The sequence below is a fragment of the Pimephales promelas genome, chromosome 3 (assembly GCF_988280905.1).
Source record: "Pimephales promelas chromosome 3, fPimPro1.hap1.1, whole genome shotgun sequence".
NCBI classification, from domain to species: domain Eukaryota; kingdom Metazoa; phylum Chordata; class Actinopteri; order Cypriniformes; family Leuciscidae; genus Pimephales; species Pimephales promelas.
The window spans coordinates 959378-977355 of record NC_142771.1 but is presented as its reverse complement, the minus strand read 5'-3'; the positions used below and the strand labels follow the sequence as shown (position 1 = coordinate 977355).

At 39.9% G+C, this 17978-nt stretch overlaps 3 protein-coding genes across 5 annotated transcripts in view; 2 read left to right on the top strand and 1 right to left on the bottom strand.

The window, feature by feature from the left end:
* LOC120468239 (uncharacterized) overlaps nt 1-17978 on the top strand; it is a 163549-nt gene that overhangs the window by 47746 nt on the left and 97825 nt on the right. The gene's annotated exons all lie outside the window — the stretch shown is intronic.
* LOC120468246 (uncharacterized) overlaps nt 1-17978 on the top strand; it is a 167872-nt gene that overhangs the window by 70053 nt on the left and 79841 nt on the right. The window lies entirely within an intron of this gene.
* On the bottom strand, nt 7466-17442 carry LOC120468238 (uncharacterized). Of its 3 annotated transcripts, XM_039656933.2 has the most exons (4): nt 17374-17442; nt 12827-14078; nt 8007-8087; nt 7466-7746 (listed from the first exon to the last, which is right to left on the bottom strand). In XM_039656933.2, exons 2-3 carry the CDS (start codon nt 14071-14073, stop codon nt 8018-8020), a joined length of 1317 nt encoding a protein of 438 aa, XP_039512867.2. In that variant the 5' UTR covers nt 14074-14078; nt 17374-17442; the 3' UTR covers nt 7466-7746; nt 8007-8017. The 3 variants fall into 3 exon arrangements, with proteins under 3 accessions (XP_039512867.2, XP_088985273.1, XP_088985274.1); XM_089129147.1 differs by lacking the exon at nt 17374-17442 and having other exon boundaries at nt 12827-14085; XM_089129148.1 differs by lacking the exons at nt 7466-7746; nt 8007-8087; nt 17374-17442 and having other exon boundaries at nt 12823-14085.

Here is a 17978-nt window from a genome sequence, read left to right as displayed (position 1 = left end):
TGGCTCGATGAATAGACGCTCATGAGCGGTGATGGGTGATCCGTGTCGCAGTAGCGCCGTCATATCTGACTATAACATGACTTATAGCCTATATAACAAGCTTACTCGTTTATTTTTTTGCATTTTTGGGAGGAGTAAAATATACATATGTGGTTTCAACAACCAGATTGCGTTTACACCTAGTAAAGATCCGGACACAATGCGAGCCAGACTACCTGCAGATGTGGTCAGGCAGATCCAATCGCGATCACAACGCATTTACACCTTGCATTAACATGCGTTTTTTTATTATCCGGATAACTTATCTGGATACAGATCGCATTTTAATACCAGGTGTAAATGGGGTCTGAGTGTGTTCTGCGCTCATTTGTGTAGATTTCTGCTCGAGAGGCTGCGCGAGGGTCAACAGTACAACCTTACCGTCAGTAATAGTCAACAACACAGTAGGCTAATGCAGCGCAATATAAGAGTTCGTCTTAGGTGCCTGTTGACTTTGGATCAATGCATTGTTTGTGTGTTGTTGCATAAGGAGATAAAGAAATAATACAATTGGTGACAGTGATCAATCAACACAAAAGGAACAATGATATAAATGAACAAAGATATGAGTACTAATCACAATAAAACAGGCTGTAAAAAAATCATTGAAACAAACAATCTTTCAACATGGCTCAGGGCACATGTCTGGCAAACAATCATCATAAATGATTCATACTAGAACATACTAGAACATGGTAAATCATGAAAAACCACATTGAAATATGGTTTATCATGGTAAATAATGCTTGCTACATAAAACTTAATGTCTTTTGATGCTTTTGTGCTTAAACGCCTTAAAGGCCTAAACTGCTTGAACCCCGCAAAATGCTGCTTGCAGCTTTAATTATTATTATTATTATACCCAACCCGCTTTCTCTACCAAGTTTGTTTACTATAGGCTTGTTAAACTTCATGCAGCTCTGCGCAGACCGATCGGTGGCTGACTTGAAACAGGGCATGCCGGTTAGAAATTTTGTCCGACTTGATGCAGCGCTGACTCCACGTGACTGTGATGTATGCCATCAAAGTACCGCGAGAGCGATACGAGAGTAGCCGGAGGACTCAGCCAGCGCAGCTTCTCAAGAGCGGCTGCACGAGCTCTGATGATGTCACAGCTGTTCCACGATTCGCCGGATTCACCGCATGACAACGATCACGTGCGTTTCGTGTTTATTCTCACACCTTTGGTTCCACTAAAGCTCACAAATGAGTATTTTATAACAGTAAACACTCTTCATGTCGTCGCAATGTTATATTGTGTCATGTTTATCAAAATAAAACTGATTAAAAAACGTTGATTCCACGTCATTGATTATAGGCTTATTTTGAACTTTATTCTAGTTCAAACAGATGCTCTATGAAGCAGTAAAGTATTGGATGAAAATGAGTCTGAAATATCTGTTTATTTGGCAAATGTTGCATTTATTTCACTTCAGCTGTGGTATAAGCATGCAAACACCACGTGAGCGGTCACTACGGGAACCAGAAATTTGTCCGACTTCCCGTCTCTGCAGCTCCTCCCCGCCTGCACGCGGCTGTTCTCGCCGATCGGTTGCATCCAGCCGCAGGCGATGTCGAACACACCTAATGTTGCGCACGCAGTCGCTGGGATGAATGGTTTAGCTGATGGTGCATGCTAACGGACAGAAAGATGGAAAGGACATTGAAAGGCAGCCAGACAACGATTTTTTAATTGTTGGTCGGCTCCAAAAAAAGGAAAGATCCTGACCAAACGGAGGTACCCCATTGCTAAGTTAGCTTTCTCAAAGTGTGGCGCAGCCTACTGTTGGGGAATAGAGACGAGAACAGGTTTTGTGCCCATCTTTTTAATTCCTTTATTTATTGACCATACACTCAAAACAAAACAAAGACACATTTAAATGTAAGCCTTACTTAACCTTTTCTCACGTACCGGTAAGTTTAAAAGTTTTTCAAGGCGACCGTTATTGATCGTAGTATCATTTTATGGTTCCCATGGAGACGCGTTCTTCATTGCTTGTCAGCCACAACAGCTGAACGACTGATGATCTGCTTTAAAAAAAAAAAATGTATTCAGAATTTCATAATTTGCTAGCTATATTAGGATCTGATATTCTGATTGTCAAATATTTGCTAGTGGATGTGTTTTGTTGTTAAAACACCTTTGCTGTAGGCTATGCGCAACGTATTTTAGGTATACGTACAGTAATGTATTGTGCATGCGAATCTATATCATGCATTATGGTAGTTTCTCCGTGGGTGTGGTGAACGCTGATTGGAGCAGCGGGGGTGTAATGTGAGAGCGGAAGTGTAAGCACGGAGCAGTAAAGCTTATCTGCAGTGAAATGGTTGTCCGTGTCGTTCCTCTTTATAGTAAAACATAACACGTACATTATTAGGAATTTGCCACCTTCAGCTCAATTTGATATCATTATTAGGTGTTCAAGCACGAAGTGCTGAAAACCTATTGTATTTGCTAGAAAGAAAAAAAAAATCCCCTAAAACGCATCGTGCAGCCCAAACCGTAAGGGCTGGAGCTCTGAAACTTTGTCAGATGGTAGGGCCTCGAATTGTGGAGAAGCTATCAGAGTATGACCGCGATTGGCCCATAGGTGGCGCTACAGCAGCCAAAAGTACTAAATTGCTCATAACTCCTAGACCGTTTGACTTAGCTTCAATGTTTTTACACCACTGTAATCCCTGGCTCAAGACGGACAAGATGTATATCTCGGATTTCCATTTGGAGCAAAACAATTATCTAGATCAATAATTATCGAAAAAAAGTTGAAAGCGAAAAAAACTTAAAGCGAAAAAAAGCGAAAAAAACTTAAAACTACCTGGCCGTTTGTCCGATTGACTTGAAAATTGGTATGCAGTGTCTTGGTCCAAGGCCCCATCTATGAGTATGAGGAAATCGATGTATGTCAAAAAACATGGCCGCCATTGGCCAATGAATTTTGAGCACAAATGAGACAAGGTTAACGGTGGCCGATCGGAACGAAACTCGATGGGTGTGTTCGACTCATGGCCTAAGAGGTCTGTAAGAGTTTTGAAAGAAATTGGCCACTAGTTGGCGCTAATGAGTTTTATGGCTCTGTAATCACGTGGAATTGCACCCATCCCCATGAAATGCATATCATTGGATAGATCTCCTCATGCTGAACCACTTTGCCTATAGAACCATTGCTGTCAATCAAATCGTTCATTAAATATTCACAAATATGTCAAAAACCTACTTTTGCAAACTAGTCCCGGTCTTTTTGCCCGATCTGAATCAAACTAGTCTAGGCCTCGAAATTTTGCATTTGTTTTGCTATAACAGGGTTGTTTACAAAAGAGAAGTGGCAAAATGCACCCAAAAGCCTATAAATCCTAAAGGAAAACTCAGAACTTCACAAATATTGATGAGCATATCTGCCCTACAAAGCAAAAAGGCAGTAACTGCGGTTTTGGTAAAGCATTAATTATTACAATTTTCATGACATTCAAGGCATCCTTTGTTATGTGACAAAACATCTCATCTTAAATGCGTGTCGTTTTAGAGAAAAATGGTAGTCGTTTGTACAGTAACTTCAAAAAGTCCTAGCAAAAGTCATTTTTCTCAGTTCTGCACTCTGTGTAGTTACTGCCTTTTTGCTTTGTAGGGCAGATATGTTTCATAACATGCTGAAGAAGCATGCACAGTTTCATGTAGATCGGACTATAGGTGGCGCTATAACTGTTAAAAACCTCTAAAACTATGCATTTCCAATGGTAAATTGCCTGTATTGGCTGTAAATGGTGTTTTCCATTTATTATGTCAGTGGATAAATGTATGTTAAATAAAACTGAATGCCTTTTGATGCTTTTGTGCTTAAAGGCCTTAAAGGTCTGAACTGCTTGAACACCGATAAATGCTGCTTGCAGCTTTAATTATTATTATTATTATTTTTTTTTTGTTCTTTTTGCACGGAGTTTGCAAAGTGACAAAATGTATCATAGCACAACTAACGTTAGTAGTTTCTCAATTTTATGTTATTAGAGGCTATATAAATGCAAACACAATTTTTCTAAATACTTTTGAGTCGTATTTCATGCAAAGTGATAATATAATTGCACTTTCTTTTTTCTCTACTTGAAAGTTTTTGCTGTTATTGGATGCTAAATTTTTACAATGTGATGTTAATAAAATACATTTTAACAGTTAAACTTAAAGCCTAGTTTCTTAACATTTTGTTGGGTTGATTGGGGACAGGTGGGGCTCGGAACCCTTTCGTACCTCAGAAGTGGGGAATAAAAGTATCACAATGTATTTCTAATACAGGAACGGAAAATTAGCATGTTACCATTTACAAAAGAAAATTATTCAATAAATAAATAAATTAATAAATATGGCGCGAGTTTAACCCCCCCCCCAATGGTAGACCCAAAGTTACGCCCTTGCATAGTAATAAAGCGGAGCGCGGCACGACAGAGCCGCACGGACAAGTGGATCCGCACCGTGAGACTGAGTGACAGTGCGCGTGAGACACCGAGTGTGAGCATTAATAAATTGCATTAGTAAATTGATACATACATACTACATAGTAATATTTAATTTTTATATAGGCCTAAGAGGCATGAAAGTTCGATTAATGGACTCCAATAATAGGAATAACCCCTTCGTACTTCCTCCAAGGTTGGGCTCCATGGATTAGTGTCACCACTAGGAAATCTGAAATGGTGTTAAACACTGAATTTGCAAAAGTTTAGAAAACCAAGCCATGTGACATTATTTATCTAGTGGTTGATGAAGATGAGTGTCATTAGTGATTGTTTTTGTGTTATTGATGTTGCATGTCATATTGTGAGAAATAACAGTATTGTCTTTCAGTAGAGCAGTTTAACAGGCTTTTCTCATCTATCCTGACTCTAATATTGTGTAAACTCTCAGAATAAAGTGAGATGATCTGCTGATGATCCTGAATGGCTTGTTGAATGAGTGTTGATAGTCTGAGGATCAGCGATATTAACAGATATGCAGAAAACACTCTTTATTTCATGACAATATTCTCATTTATTATGCTGATGTCTTCAGATCTCCTGTAAATTGACACTTAAAGCTCATTTCATTGGTGTGAACAGACTGAGGGGATTTGGATATAAGTAAATTGTTCAGTGTTCATCTTTAAAATAGTTTTTATGGTCATCATTGATATGTTTGTGTCTAGCTTTCTGCCTACCAACCAACCAACTAAGAGCGTTATTTGCACTTGCATCAGGTCGTTACACAACAGAACGATCTGACCAGCTGGGATGACTTCGCTTCTCTGAACATCATGAGAATGGATCAACAGGAGCAGAGTGTCGTCAACACGGGTCGAGTGCTTGAGTTCAACAACTTCAACAACGGAGAGCTCCCACTGCCATTACAGCCCTAGCGTTTGTCATCACACTGCTATCTGGCAAGACGGCTCTTTGGTGAACACTCTCCGAGGAGATGAGGGTTTTGGATCGTGCAGGACTACTCGCTGATCTCCGTTCAGGTACCGGTGTCGGAATATTCTATCCAGTTCTATGAAAGGACAAATGGTCAGTAAAGGAATATGATACATTTTTATATTGATTGTCAACATCAGATAAAACTAAATACTATTTGTAATTGTTTTACTTGACATTTATTTTATATCTGGTTGCCAACTGGCTACAATGTAACCAGAATTTTAGTCATTTTCAATATAGTTTACAGAAGTTCTTTAGGAATAATCAGTAAAGTTGTATTTGCCAAAAATCAAAAGTTAGTATCAAAGTACAAGTTATTCATAATTAGAGATTCTTCTTACAGTAACTTTGGTAATGGGTTGATGAATAGGGCCCAGATGATGTCACTTCCTGTGTGTTACAGTTTTAAGAAATGCTGTTTTTGAGCAAGGAGGAAAATCATGTCAGGAGTAACAGGGTTGAGTGACACAGATAATGCTAATAAAAATGGTTCATTTAAAACTAGTTAAAGCCGCTCTACACTTTGAGCTTGTGAAGTTTCTACAGACACTTCAATGGTCGTGAAATGACGTAACGAATCAGCTCTATGGAATATTAATAATCAATAATAACTTGTTATGATTAATTATTAATATTTGGGTTAACTTGATGTGTCTGAATTAATATTACAATAGATGAATCAGTTCAACTCTTTTGATTGTTCATGTAATCTAATGTAACGAATCAGCTATATGGACTATTGATAATCAATAATAACTTATTAATTATGCATATTTGGGTCAGTTAATTGGATTAACTTGGCTGAATTAATATTACAATCAATTAATCGTTTCATCCGACTGATTATTAATTTATTCTAAGAAAAACACCTTCCTGGCCACAGATGAATAATTATTTCTTTGCATGTACGGCGCTTTGAGCAAGTAGCCAAATCAAAAATCGTAAAGGGACTTTGTGATTGCAAGCAAATCAGAACCAAATATATATTGTGCATACGTTTTATTAACTAAATCATAAACTAAACTAAACAAAAAAACAACAACATAAATACATGTAGGAAAAAGGGTGAGTGATAGCATGAAACTGCAAGCCGGAAACGAAACTTAGAGAAGATTCATTTAACTGAGAAAAGACCCATCAGCTTATCTATTCCATAACAGCTCATTTAAATTGATACCAGAAACCATAGCAAAACGCTGCGTGCCGTTTTGACCTTGAACGTGCTCCAGGACGTTCACTTTAATTCGCCTGTCTGGAAGACGTGCAGTGTAATGCTGACCAATCAGATGCCGCCTCAAATGCTGCAAAAACCAATAAAAACAAATAGACAAATATGCTTTTAAAGTCATCCAGTACTCGTGCCCATCCCTAGATATTTTATTGTTGTAAAAAAAAAAAAACATTCCAAGAACATTATTATTAGGGTTGGGTATCGAGAATCGAGTATCGATTGGAACCGGGACTAACTTTTCGTTTTTCCCGGAATCGTTCAAAAGTTAAAATTTCAATTCCTAGTTTCGATATTCACAGTCCGCCGAGCGGAAGAAGAAACCGCTGAACACCAACGAAGAAGCGTCTACCGGAAGTGTTGGCATAACCGCGCGAGTCGAACATGAGTAGCTTACGTCGGCGGTCCAAAGTGTGGCTTCACTTTTCTAAAAATAAACGAAATCTCGGCAAAATGTATTTTTTTTTTATTTGTGACAGAAGGAGTATTTCCTTCAGAAAGGCCGTTGGTTAGCAAGGTTAGCTAAACTTTTTTGACCCTGCCTCTTAAAAGAATCGAAATCGAGAATCGTTAGGAACCGGAATCGAAACAAGGAATCGGAATCAGAATCAGAATCGTTCAAATTCAAACGATACTCAACCCTAATTATTATTTTGTTCCCAAAACAGGAAGCAAATACTAACGTTCTGTGACTAATTTTCAGAACTGAAAATTATAAAATGATTCCTGATGCAAATAATTTGGACAATAACTATAAGCTGTTAATAAAATGATCATTTGTTTAATTAAAAGTGAAAACGAACGATACAGATCTCCAACAAGGAACAAGTTCATATTTCACGTCTCTTTTGAAAGTGTTACGGCCTCTTCTTCAGCTTTTTTCTGGTGCTCGAACGAAGGCCCCAGTGAAACTCTTCCCGCACTGATCACATTTCATTGTTTAATTCCGGTTTGAACTCTCATGTGAACAGTTTTTATACTCAGGGCAGGTGACAGATTTTTTTGGCGTCCGTAATTCCTTTGTTACACCTCCATCAGATCTAAAAGAAACATTAAGTGAGATTTGCAATGAGAGAAACATGTGAAATGAAAAGTGAAGGTCAAGATCACTGATTCATCAAGTCATTTTAATCCCATCAAATCTGGTGGACAACTGCTGTGCACAAGTATGATCTATTTTAATGTCATGAAGATGATCTGAGTTACAAGTCATTAGTTTGGTCATGAAACGATGTAAATCTGGTGAGCATCAGCATGTTCATCATAATGAATGAAGGCGAAATCAAGAATAAACACAAACCTCTTTGTTCTTCAGTGTGTTTCATTCTGCAGGTTCTGGATCACTCGGTCCTCTCTTTCCAGAAGCTTGATGGTAGTTTTGCTAAAAACAAACAAGTTTAATTTCTAACAGACATGACGCGAGAGGAATAATCAATATTTCAAACTCTGAACTATGCTAATCTCATGTAAAAGTCAAGTCATCTTCATTTATTGCATTTCGTTGCTTTTACTTGTGAAGTGCAATGACAAAGTTGAATTCAATTCAATTTAGTGTTTTTAATGGGGTTGTTCGTTTCACAGTCACACGTGGGGTGTTCGAGTCCAAATGGACCCAAAGGGCAGGATTCATATTTATAAAAAAATATCATAATTTAATTTTTTTTACTTGTTTTTTATAATAATTTTTCTTTTCTTTTTTGGTGTTTCAAAATGACATCATGACTTTTGCGTAAACATACACGCCACTTTCGAGTCAGGTGGCGTGTTATCTCTACGCATTTTGAACTAACTGCGTGTATCCGCGTGTATGTCTACGCCATTAATGTCCGCGTCATTCCGCGTGTCTGTCATAAATGCCATTAACCCCAGTGAGGGTTAGGTTTAGGGGCGGGGTTGAGGTAAGTCATATATTTATATAACGTTAAGTCAACGGCGTTCATAAACACGCTGAAAGGCGATTATGCGTCCTGATAGCACGCCAAAAATGGAAATACGAATTGGCGTGGCATACACACGCTACTTCATGAGATCAGTCTGGGTGTTTTGAGATAATATCAAAAATAAAAAAATATATAATTCTTCTTTATTATTGTTAATACTAACGTTAACGTCACCTCAAACTAAAGCGAATTTTGAACACGGTCCTGAGCCGTTGCTGGGCGCCGCGGACAGAAGCTGAATGGCGCCACCGGTGTGTACACTCATAAAGAATAATGTGTTTGAATTTGCGCTGAGCTGAGCTTCTCGTCCGGTGTGCGACCCCCCCTGGACTCGTGTTTCGCGCTGTATGGGGATTTTAAAAAAGTGACATGAGTGTAAGGACGGTGCCGGGGCTGTGTGTGTGTGTGTGTGTGTGCGCTCATATTTTTAAACCAAACGGTTAACCGGTTTCAACCGGCTAATGAGGCTCGGTGGTCGGTCAAGAAAATTTTTAGTTTTCGCCATCCCTACTCCCGCGTCGACTTCCAACTCTCCGATTGGCCAAGCCGATACGCTACGCATCACGATACTAAAGCCACTAATACGATACGCATCACGATACTAAAGCCACGATACGCATCACGACACTAAAGCCACGATACGATACGCATCACGACACTAAAGCCACGATACGATACGCATCACGATACTAAAGCCACGATACGATACGCATCACGATACTAAAGCCACGATACGATACGCATCACAACACTAAAGCCACTAATACGATACGCATCACGATACTAAAGCCACTAATACGATACGCATCACGACACTAAAGCCACGATACGATACGCATCACGACACTAAAGCCACAAAACGATACGCATCACGATACTAAAGCCACTAATACGATACGCATCACGACACTAAAGCCACGATACGCATCACGACACTAAAGCCACAAAACGATACGCATCACGATACTAAAGCCACGATACGATACGCATCACGACACTAAAGCCACAAAACGATACGCATCACGATACTAAAGCCACGATACGCATCACGACACTAAAGCCACGATACGCATCACGACACTAAAGCCACGATAAGATACGCATCACGATACTAAAGCCACGAAATGATACGCATCACGATACTAAAGCCACGATACGATACGCATCACGACACTAAAGCCACGATACGATACGCATCACGATACTAAAGCCACGATACGATACGCATCACGACACTAAAGCCACGATAAGATACGCATCACGATACTAAAGCCACGATACGATACGCATCACGACACTAAAGCCACAAAACGATACGCATCACGATACTAAAGCCACGATACGCATCACGACACTAAAGCCACGATACGATACGCATCACGACACTAAAGCCACGATACGATACACATCACGACACTAAAGCCACGATACGATACGCATCACGACACTAAAGCCACGATACGATACGCATCACGACACTAAAGCCACTAATACGATACGCATCACGACACTAAAGCCACGATACGATACGCATCACGACACTAAAGCCACGATACGATACGCATCACGACACTAAAGCCACTAATACAATACGCATCACGACACTAAAGCCACGATACGATACACATCACGATACTAAAGCCACGATACGATACGCATCACGATACTAAAGCCACTAATACGATACGCATCACGACACTAAAGCCACGATACGATACGCATCACGACACTAAAGCCACTAATACAATACGCATCACGACACTAAAGCCACGATACGATACACATCACGACACTAAAGCCACGATACGATACGCATCACGACACTAAAGCCACTAATACAATACGCATCACGACACTAAAGCCACGATACGATACCCATCACGATACTAAAGCCACGATACGATACGCATCACGATACTAAAGCCACTAATACGATACGCATCACGACACTAAAGCCACGATACGATACGCATCACGACACTAAAGCCACGATACGATACGCATCACGACACTAAAGCCACTAATACGATACGCATCACGACACTAAAGCCACGATACGATACGCATCACGATACTAAAGCCACGATACGATACGCATCACGATACTAAAGCCACTAATACGATACGCATCACGATACTAAAGCCACAAAACGATACGCATCACGATACTAAAGCCACTAATACGATACGCATCACGATACTAAAGCCACGATACGATACGCATCACGACACTAAAGCCACAAAACGATACGCATCACGATACTAAAGCCACGATACGATACACATCACGATACTAAAGCCACTAATACGATACGCATCACGATACTAAAGCCACGATACGATACGCATCACGATACTAAAGCCACGATACGATACGCATCACGACACTAAAGCCACGATACGATACGCATCACGACACTAAAGCCACTAATACGATACGCATCACGATACTAAAGCCACGATACGATACGCATCACGATACTAAAGCCACGATACGCATCACGATACTAAAGCCACGATACGATACGCATCACGATACTAAAGCCACTAATACGATACGCATCACAATACTAAAGCCACGATACGATACGCATCACGACACTAAAGCCACGATACGATACGCATCACGACACTAAAGCCACTAATACAATACGCATCACGACACTAAAGCCACGATACGATACACATCACGACACTAAAGCCACGATACGATACGCATCACGACACTAAAGCCACGATACGATACACATCACGACACTAAAGCCACGATACGATACGCATCACGACACTAAAGCCACTATACGATACCCATCACGATACTAAAGCCACGATACGATACCCATCACGATACTAAAGCCACGATACGATACCCATCACGATACTAAAGCCACGATACGATACGCATCACGATACTAAAGCCACTAATACGATACGCATCACGACACTAAAGCCACGATACGATACCCATCACGATACTAAAGCCACGATACGATACGCATCACGATACTAAAGCCACTAATACGATACGCATCACGACACTAAAGCCACGATACGATACGCATCACGACACTAAAGCCACGATACGATACGCATCACGACACTAAAGCCACTAATACGATACGCATCACGACACTAAAGCCACGATACGATACGCATCACGATACTAAAGCCACGATACGATACGCATCACGATACTAAAGCCACTAATACGATACGCATCACGATACTAAAGCCACAAAACGATACGCATCACGATACTAAAGCCACTAATACGATACGCATCACGATACTAAAGCCACGATACGATACGCATCACGACACTAAAGCCACAAAACGATACGCATCACGATACTAAAGCCACGATACGATACACATCACGATACTAAAGCCACTAATACGATACGCATCACGATACTAAAGCCACGATACGATACGCATCACGATACTAAAGCCACGATACGATACGCATCACGACACTAAAGCCACAAAACGATACGCATCACGATACTAAAGCCACGATACGATACGCATCACGACACTAAAGCCACGATACGATACGCATCACGATACTAAAGCCACGATACGATACGCATCACGACACTAAAGCCACGATACGATACGCATCACGACACTAAAGCCACGATACGATACGCATCACGACACTAAAGCCACGATACGCATCACGATACTAACGAATCAAAATGCTTTCTCAATGGATCTGCCAGCGCTGTGTAGTAATGTTGTTGTGTGATCAAGATCGACCCACGAGTAAACCCTGTCTCGCATTGCTCTGAGATGATAACCTGTTAAATGAGCAGCAGGGTTTCATTCTGCTTTCGTTTGCCGTGTGATGTTTCTTGTATGCGGCAGAAATGGCAACTCTCTCCGCAAAATATGACCATTTAGCCGCAGTCTAGAGCCCTGTAGTGCTGCATTTCTGCTTTACATGAGCGCCACCTACTGTCAGAGCGAATTTGTTTTTGTTTTTTGCATTGATCTGAACTGACAAATTAGACATTCCTGTTGGTTGAACAAGGTAATAGATATCAATCAACCAAGTGTCCTGTGCTCACCACACACCGGCTATAGGTGGAGAGGAGAGATTTGGCTATAGGGTGATGTGTGGTTAACTTACACAGAAGAGACTTTGTTGCTCAGCACATGAAAATAAACTACTTACCGTGATCTCAGACTGTGGTGACGTGGTTTCTCCATTGTATGGATCTTCATGTGTAGCTTTAGGTGACTTTTAATAGAGAAACTCGACCCGCACTGACCACACGTGTGCGGCTTCTCTCCAGTGTGAATCCTCTCATGTTTTTTCAGATTTGCTGACTGACCGAATCTCTTGTCACAGTGTGAACACTTGTAAGGTTTTTCTCCAGTGTGGATCATCTCATGTCTTTTCAGATGTCCAAACTGACTGAATCTCTTGTCACAGTGTGAACACTTGTAAGGTTTTTCTCCAGTGTGGATCCTCTGGTGTTTTTTCAGAGATGATGAGTGACTGTATCTCTTGTCACAGTGTGAACACTTGTAAGGTTTCTCTCCAGTATGGATCATCACATGTCTTTTCAGATATGTTGAGTAACTGAATCTCTTGTCACAGTGTGAACACTTGTAAGGTTTCTCTCCAGTGTGGATCATCTCATGTCTTTTCAGATGTCCAAACTGACTGAATCTCTTGTCGCAGTGTAAACACATGTAAGGTTTTTCTCCAGTGTGAATTCTCTCGTGGTGTTTTAAATGGCCCGCGGTGGTAAAAGTCTTCTCACACTCAAAGCACATGTACTCTCTCACACCAGTGTGAGTTTTCTGATGTGCATGTAAAGTTTGCAGCAGTGAAAAACTCTTTCCACACACAGAACATGAATACGGCTTCTCCTTCGTATGAACTCTCAGGTGTGACTTCAGGACTGATGCACCGATAAATGTTTTCCCGCACTGATCACATGTGAATGGCTTCTCTCCAGTGTGGATCCTCATGTGAAAATTAAGGGATGATAATTGACTGAAACTCTTCCCGCATTGATCACATGTGAACGGCTTCTCTCCGGTGTGGATCATCATGTGAAGATTAAGGTTTCCTGATCGACTGAAACTCTTCCCACACTGATCACATGAGAACGGCTTCTCTCCGGTGTGGATCCTCATGTGAACATTAAGGTGTGATGATCGACTGAAACTCTTCCCGCACTGATCACATGAGAACGGCCTCTCTCCAGTGTGGATCCTCATGTGAATCTCAAGATTACGTTTTTCTTTGAGACTCTTCCCACACTGAGTGCAGGTGAAAGACTTCTTGGCTCGTCTTTTCTTTAAAAATGTCTGTTTAGTCTTTGAACGACTTGAAGGTTTTCCTCCAGGTTGGACATGATGTTCCTCCTCCACTTCTCTCAGTTCTTCTCTCTCCTCGCTCTCTTCCATCAGGTCTGACATGAAAGAGAAAATTATTAAAAGATAATTTTCAGTACATCAAAATAATTAAATGAGAGAAATATAAAGTGAAAATACATGAAAGTGAGTCATGATGTAAAGGTAGAAAGTAGACAACTGCTATATAATATTAGGGGTGGGGGAAAAAAATCGATTCTTACGCCGCCTTCACACTGGCAGTTGAAATCAGCTCCGATGCGGCTGCGAAACGACCGGAAGTCATTCATTTCCTATGGAGATTCGCAGACCGCATGCGAATGGCTCCGAAACGGGTCCGACCGAGTGCGGTGCGAAGAAAATCGTGTCCGTTGGTCATCCGGATGCGTTCAAAAATTTGAACTCATGCGAAAAGCTACGGACGGTTCCTATCCGAACAATTCCAGCGGAAGTTGACCGTTGCTATGGTACTGATAAACAAACCAGAATTATTAACTTTTAATAAAATAAATAATAATTTTATAACGATAAGTTGTGATGTCATTTTTTTATTTTCATGACTTTCTAACGTTTATAAGGGCAGTTAATACAATTAAATTGAAGGTAGACATTGAACAATTTACCACTATATCGCATTTTTTAGCCGACCTGACATGTCAACGTCCTCAGCAACTTTCCTCACGCAGCATAACCCTCATCAGAGAGATCATACAGAACTGACAGAATCAACTTTTAATCTCTCCGCCATTTTTGTTCTACCCGCGTCCGACGCTTTTCACTGTGTAGTACGACGTCCGTTGGGAACGTATTGCGTATTACGGAGCTGATTTAAACTGCCAGTGTGAAGGCGGCGTTAGATGGATCGCGATGCGGATGTGGACGATTCTGAATCGATTGACAAATGTCAAAAATCGATTTTCAAAGATTTTTTAAAAATATATATTAATAATAACGGAATATTATATTTATAAGAATAATATTATATTTATAATATATATTTATACGAACGCGAAAGACGGAACTCTGAAGCGCAGACGTGCAGTGGCCCGACCGTCTGTGGCATGCACATGACGCAGACGTGATGACTGAGCGCCGAAAGCAAACACCCTCCTCGTTAAAAGCTGACACGTGGAGGGGTGTGCGATAGCACGATTTTTGATCGTGGACGATTAAAATGTCTCCACGATCTGCTTTTGAAGAAATATCGTAGTATCGTGTAACACTGCATTCTATCAGTTCAGTTCTGGCGCCTCTGTCTCAACTGTACAACGCGACGTAGCCTACACATCACACGTTAATGAATAGGTACGGGACACGGCAATTCACAAAAGTTCATTATTTGCAAAAGCCTTGCCGGTTAAACATTTAATTCACGTGCTGATGCGCTGTTCTAACGTGCGCTTTCCTGACGGCATACCCCCCGACGCTCACAGGCACTAGAAGCCTGTCAAACAGCGCCTGAATACTGGACTAAGTTATCTTTCCAGTCTTATTATGCTAATACTGTTAAATACACACAATGTTTACATTAAACAGAATTGGCTATGTCTAAAGTGAAAGCAAAAATTTGAGAGAAAATCTGGTGTAATATGCGTCTATATTAAACGGGTCGCGTGCTGGTCTAAAAGTGACAGGAGTAAATAGTACTGCTGCTTGTAGATCTAAAAACAACTTCTTTTGCTTTCCCCATGAAAAGAGACACCAGTGATTTTGCCAAGAGATCTCTCGAATTTATTTATAATATTTATAAGACATAGGAGGAAGAAACAGAGGTCTTCATTCTGCATCGTTATCATCTCTTCCTGCTTTTCGGACAAAAGGGACTCAGTTTAAATACTACTGACCAAGGAAAAAACTGCATCACCATAGCAACACATGCATGACCACAAGAACATGTGGTTCCCATTAACTATGGAATGTTTATCCAATCCCGATGGAGCTATACACTGCATAAACTTTCAGTCTCACTCCAACATACATTCTCTCATACAGTTTAACTTATATCACAAAGTCTCCTAAAGTCTCTCTCTCTCCCACATCTTCAAAACATTATAATCACAAAATGCAATGTTTACAAATGATTATGTGTGTATACATGTAATAAAACAGATACATATTATGAATATTAATAAAAAATAATAATAGTATTAAAAACAACAATAAATGAAGAGATTTTGAGTCTTCACGCTCGTCCTTAAAGGGATAGTTCACAAAAAAAAAAAAAATCTGTCATTATCTACTCTAATGTTTCTTTCTTGTGCTGAACACAAAAGAAGATTTTTTTTTTTAATGTGGGTAACCAAACAGTTGCTGGTCCCCATTAACGTCCAGGAGAGAAAAAAAAAAACTATAGGCCTACAGTGGGGACCAGCAACTGTTCAGTTACCACATAATTCAAAATAACTTTTATTTTCAACAGAAGAAAGAAAGCTGGAAAGGAGCTGGACAAGAGACACACTAGTTGTAAGCTTTGTAGAATAAAACTAAATAATGACTTTTGTAACACTTGACGTAAAACAAGTCAAATTTGTAGTTTTCTCACGTCTCATCAGAACTACAGAAACGCGACCCGGTCTGGCAAACTTGCAGAGTGTGGTTATAGCAGATATAGGAGCGCAAAGCGAATCCAGAAGTCCCTTTCACCCTGTTATGACTTGATGAACCACTGATACGATTTTGGAATTGTTATTTTAAGGTTAAAAAATATAAAGTGTTGCTTTGAGTGTCAATTTACAGGAGATCTGAAGACATCAGCGTAATAAATGAGGTGAAAACAGGACCTATTGTCACAAAATAAAGTGTTTTCAGCAGATCTGTTAATATTGATGATCCTCAGATGTCCACATGAATCTAAATATAGTTTGATTTAATGACATTAATCACTACGATCATTAAAATATTACAATTGTATATGCACTGAAACTGATGATCATAAAACTTTTAAAACATAAAGAGCATCACAAAGCATATTGTTCCAAGAGTAATGCGCTATTTATTAATATTAATATCTCACTCACGTGGCTCATTATGGTAAAAGCAGTCTCTGTTACAGTATATTAGAATGACACCGGAGATCGATTACCAATTCCTCTCACAGATCTCAAACTTTGACTTTTGTCTTGACATTCAGTTAAAATTCTCACACCAAACATCGAAAAAATCACACAAACTCAAAATCGCTTAGGTCTGAATGAACTCCACATATTCTCCTCAGACTCGCTGCTGCTGAACTAAATGTGTATTTCAGGACGAAGACGCCAGAAAAGACGCACAAGTATCGCTGTGATCGATGAAAACAACACAGAAATGAGTCTGTCGCTTAATCAAACTGTATAAAGTGTGTGTGAGAAATACCGTGGACAGCTCTTCACATCTCAGAAGACTCGACGCTGAAACTTACTGAAGAATGAGGGCGGGAAGACGAGACGGCGGGAGCGCGGTCTCGGGAGCGGGCGGTGACGTCATCGACCGCCTATGTTTTAATTTAATTTTAATTTATTTTTATTATTTTATTAATGCAAAATCAACAAAACAGAACAAGTCGATACATACAAACAGTATAAACAATCTATCAAAGCAATGATAAATTATGATACTGAATACAGAGGAGATGTGAAAGAAATAACATTCAACAATAGTCTTAAAGAGAGTAAGAGAAGAAGGAAAAAAAGAGAGGGCGTACAAACAAAAAAAGATGAAGAAAACATTAGGTTAATTCACCCAAAAATGAAAATTCACCCTCATGTTGTTCCAAACCTCTATGTGTTTATTTGTTCTGCTGAACACAAAGGAAGATATTTGGAAGAATGTTTTAATCAAACAGATCTCAATCCCCATTGACTAGTATTTTTTTCCTACTATGGTAGTCAAAGGGGAATGTTTATCATCCTTTGTGTTCAGCAGAACAAATAAACACATAGAGGTTTTGTTCCATAGAGGAACAACATGAGGGTGAGTAA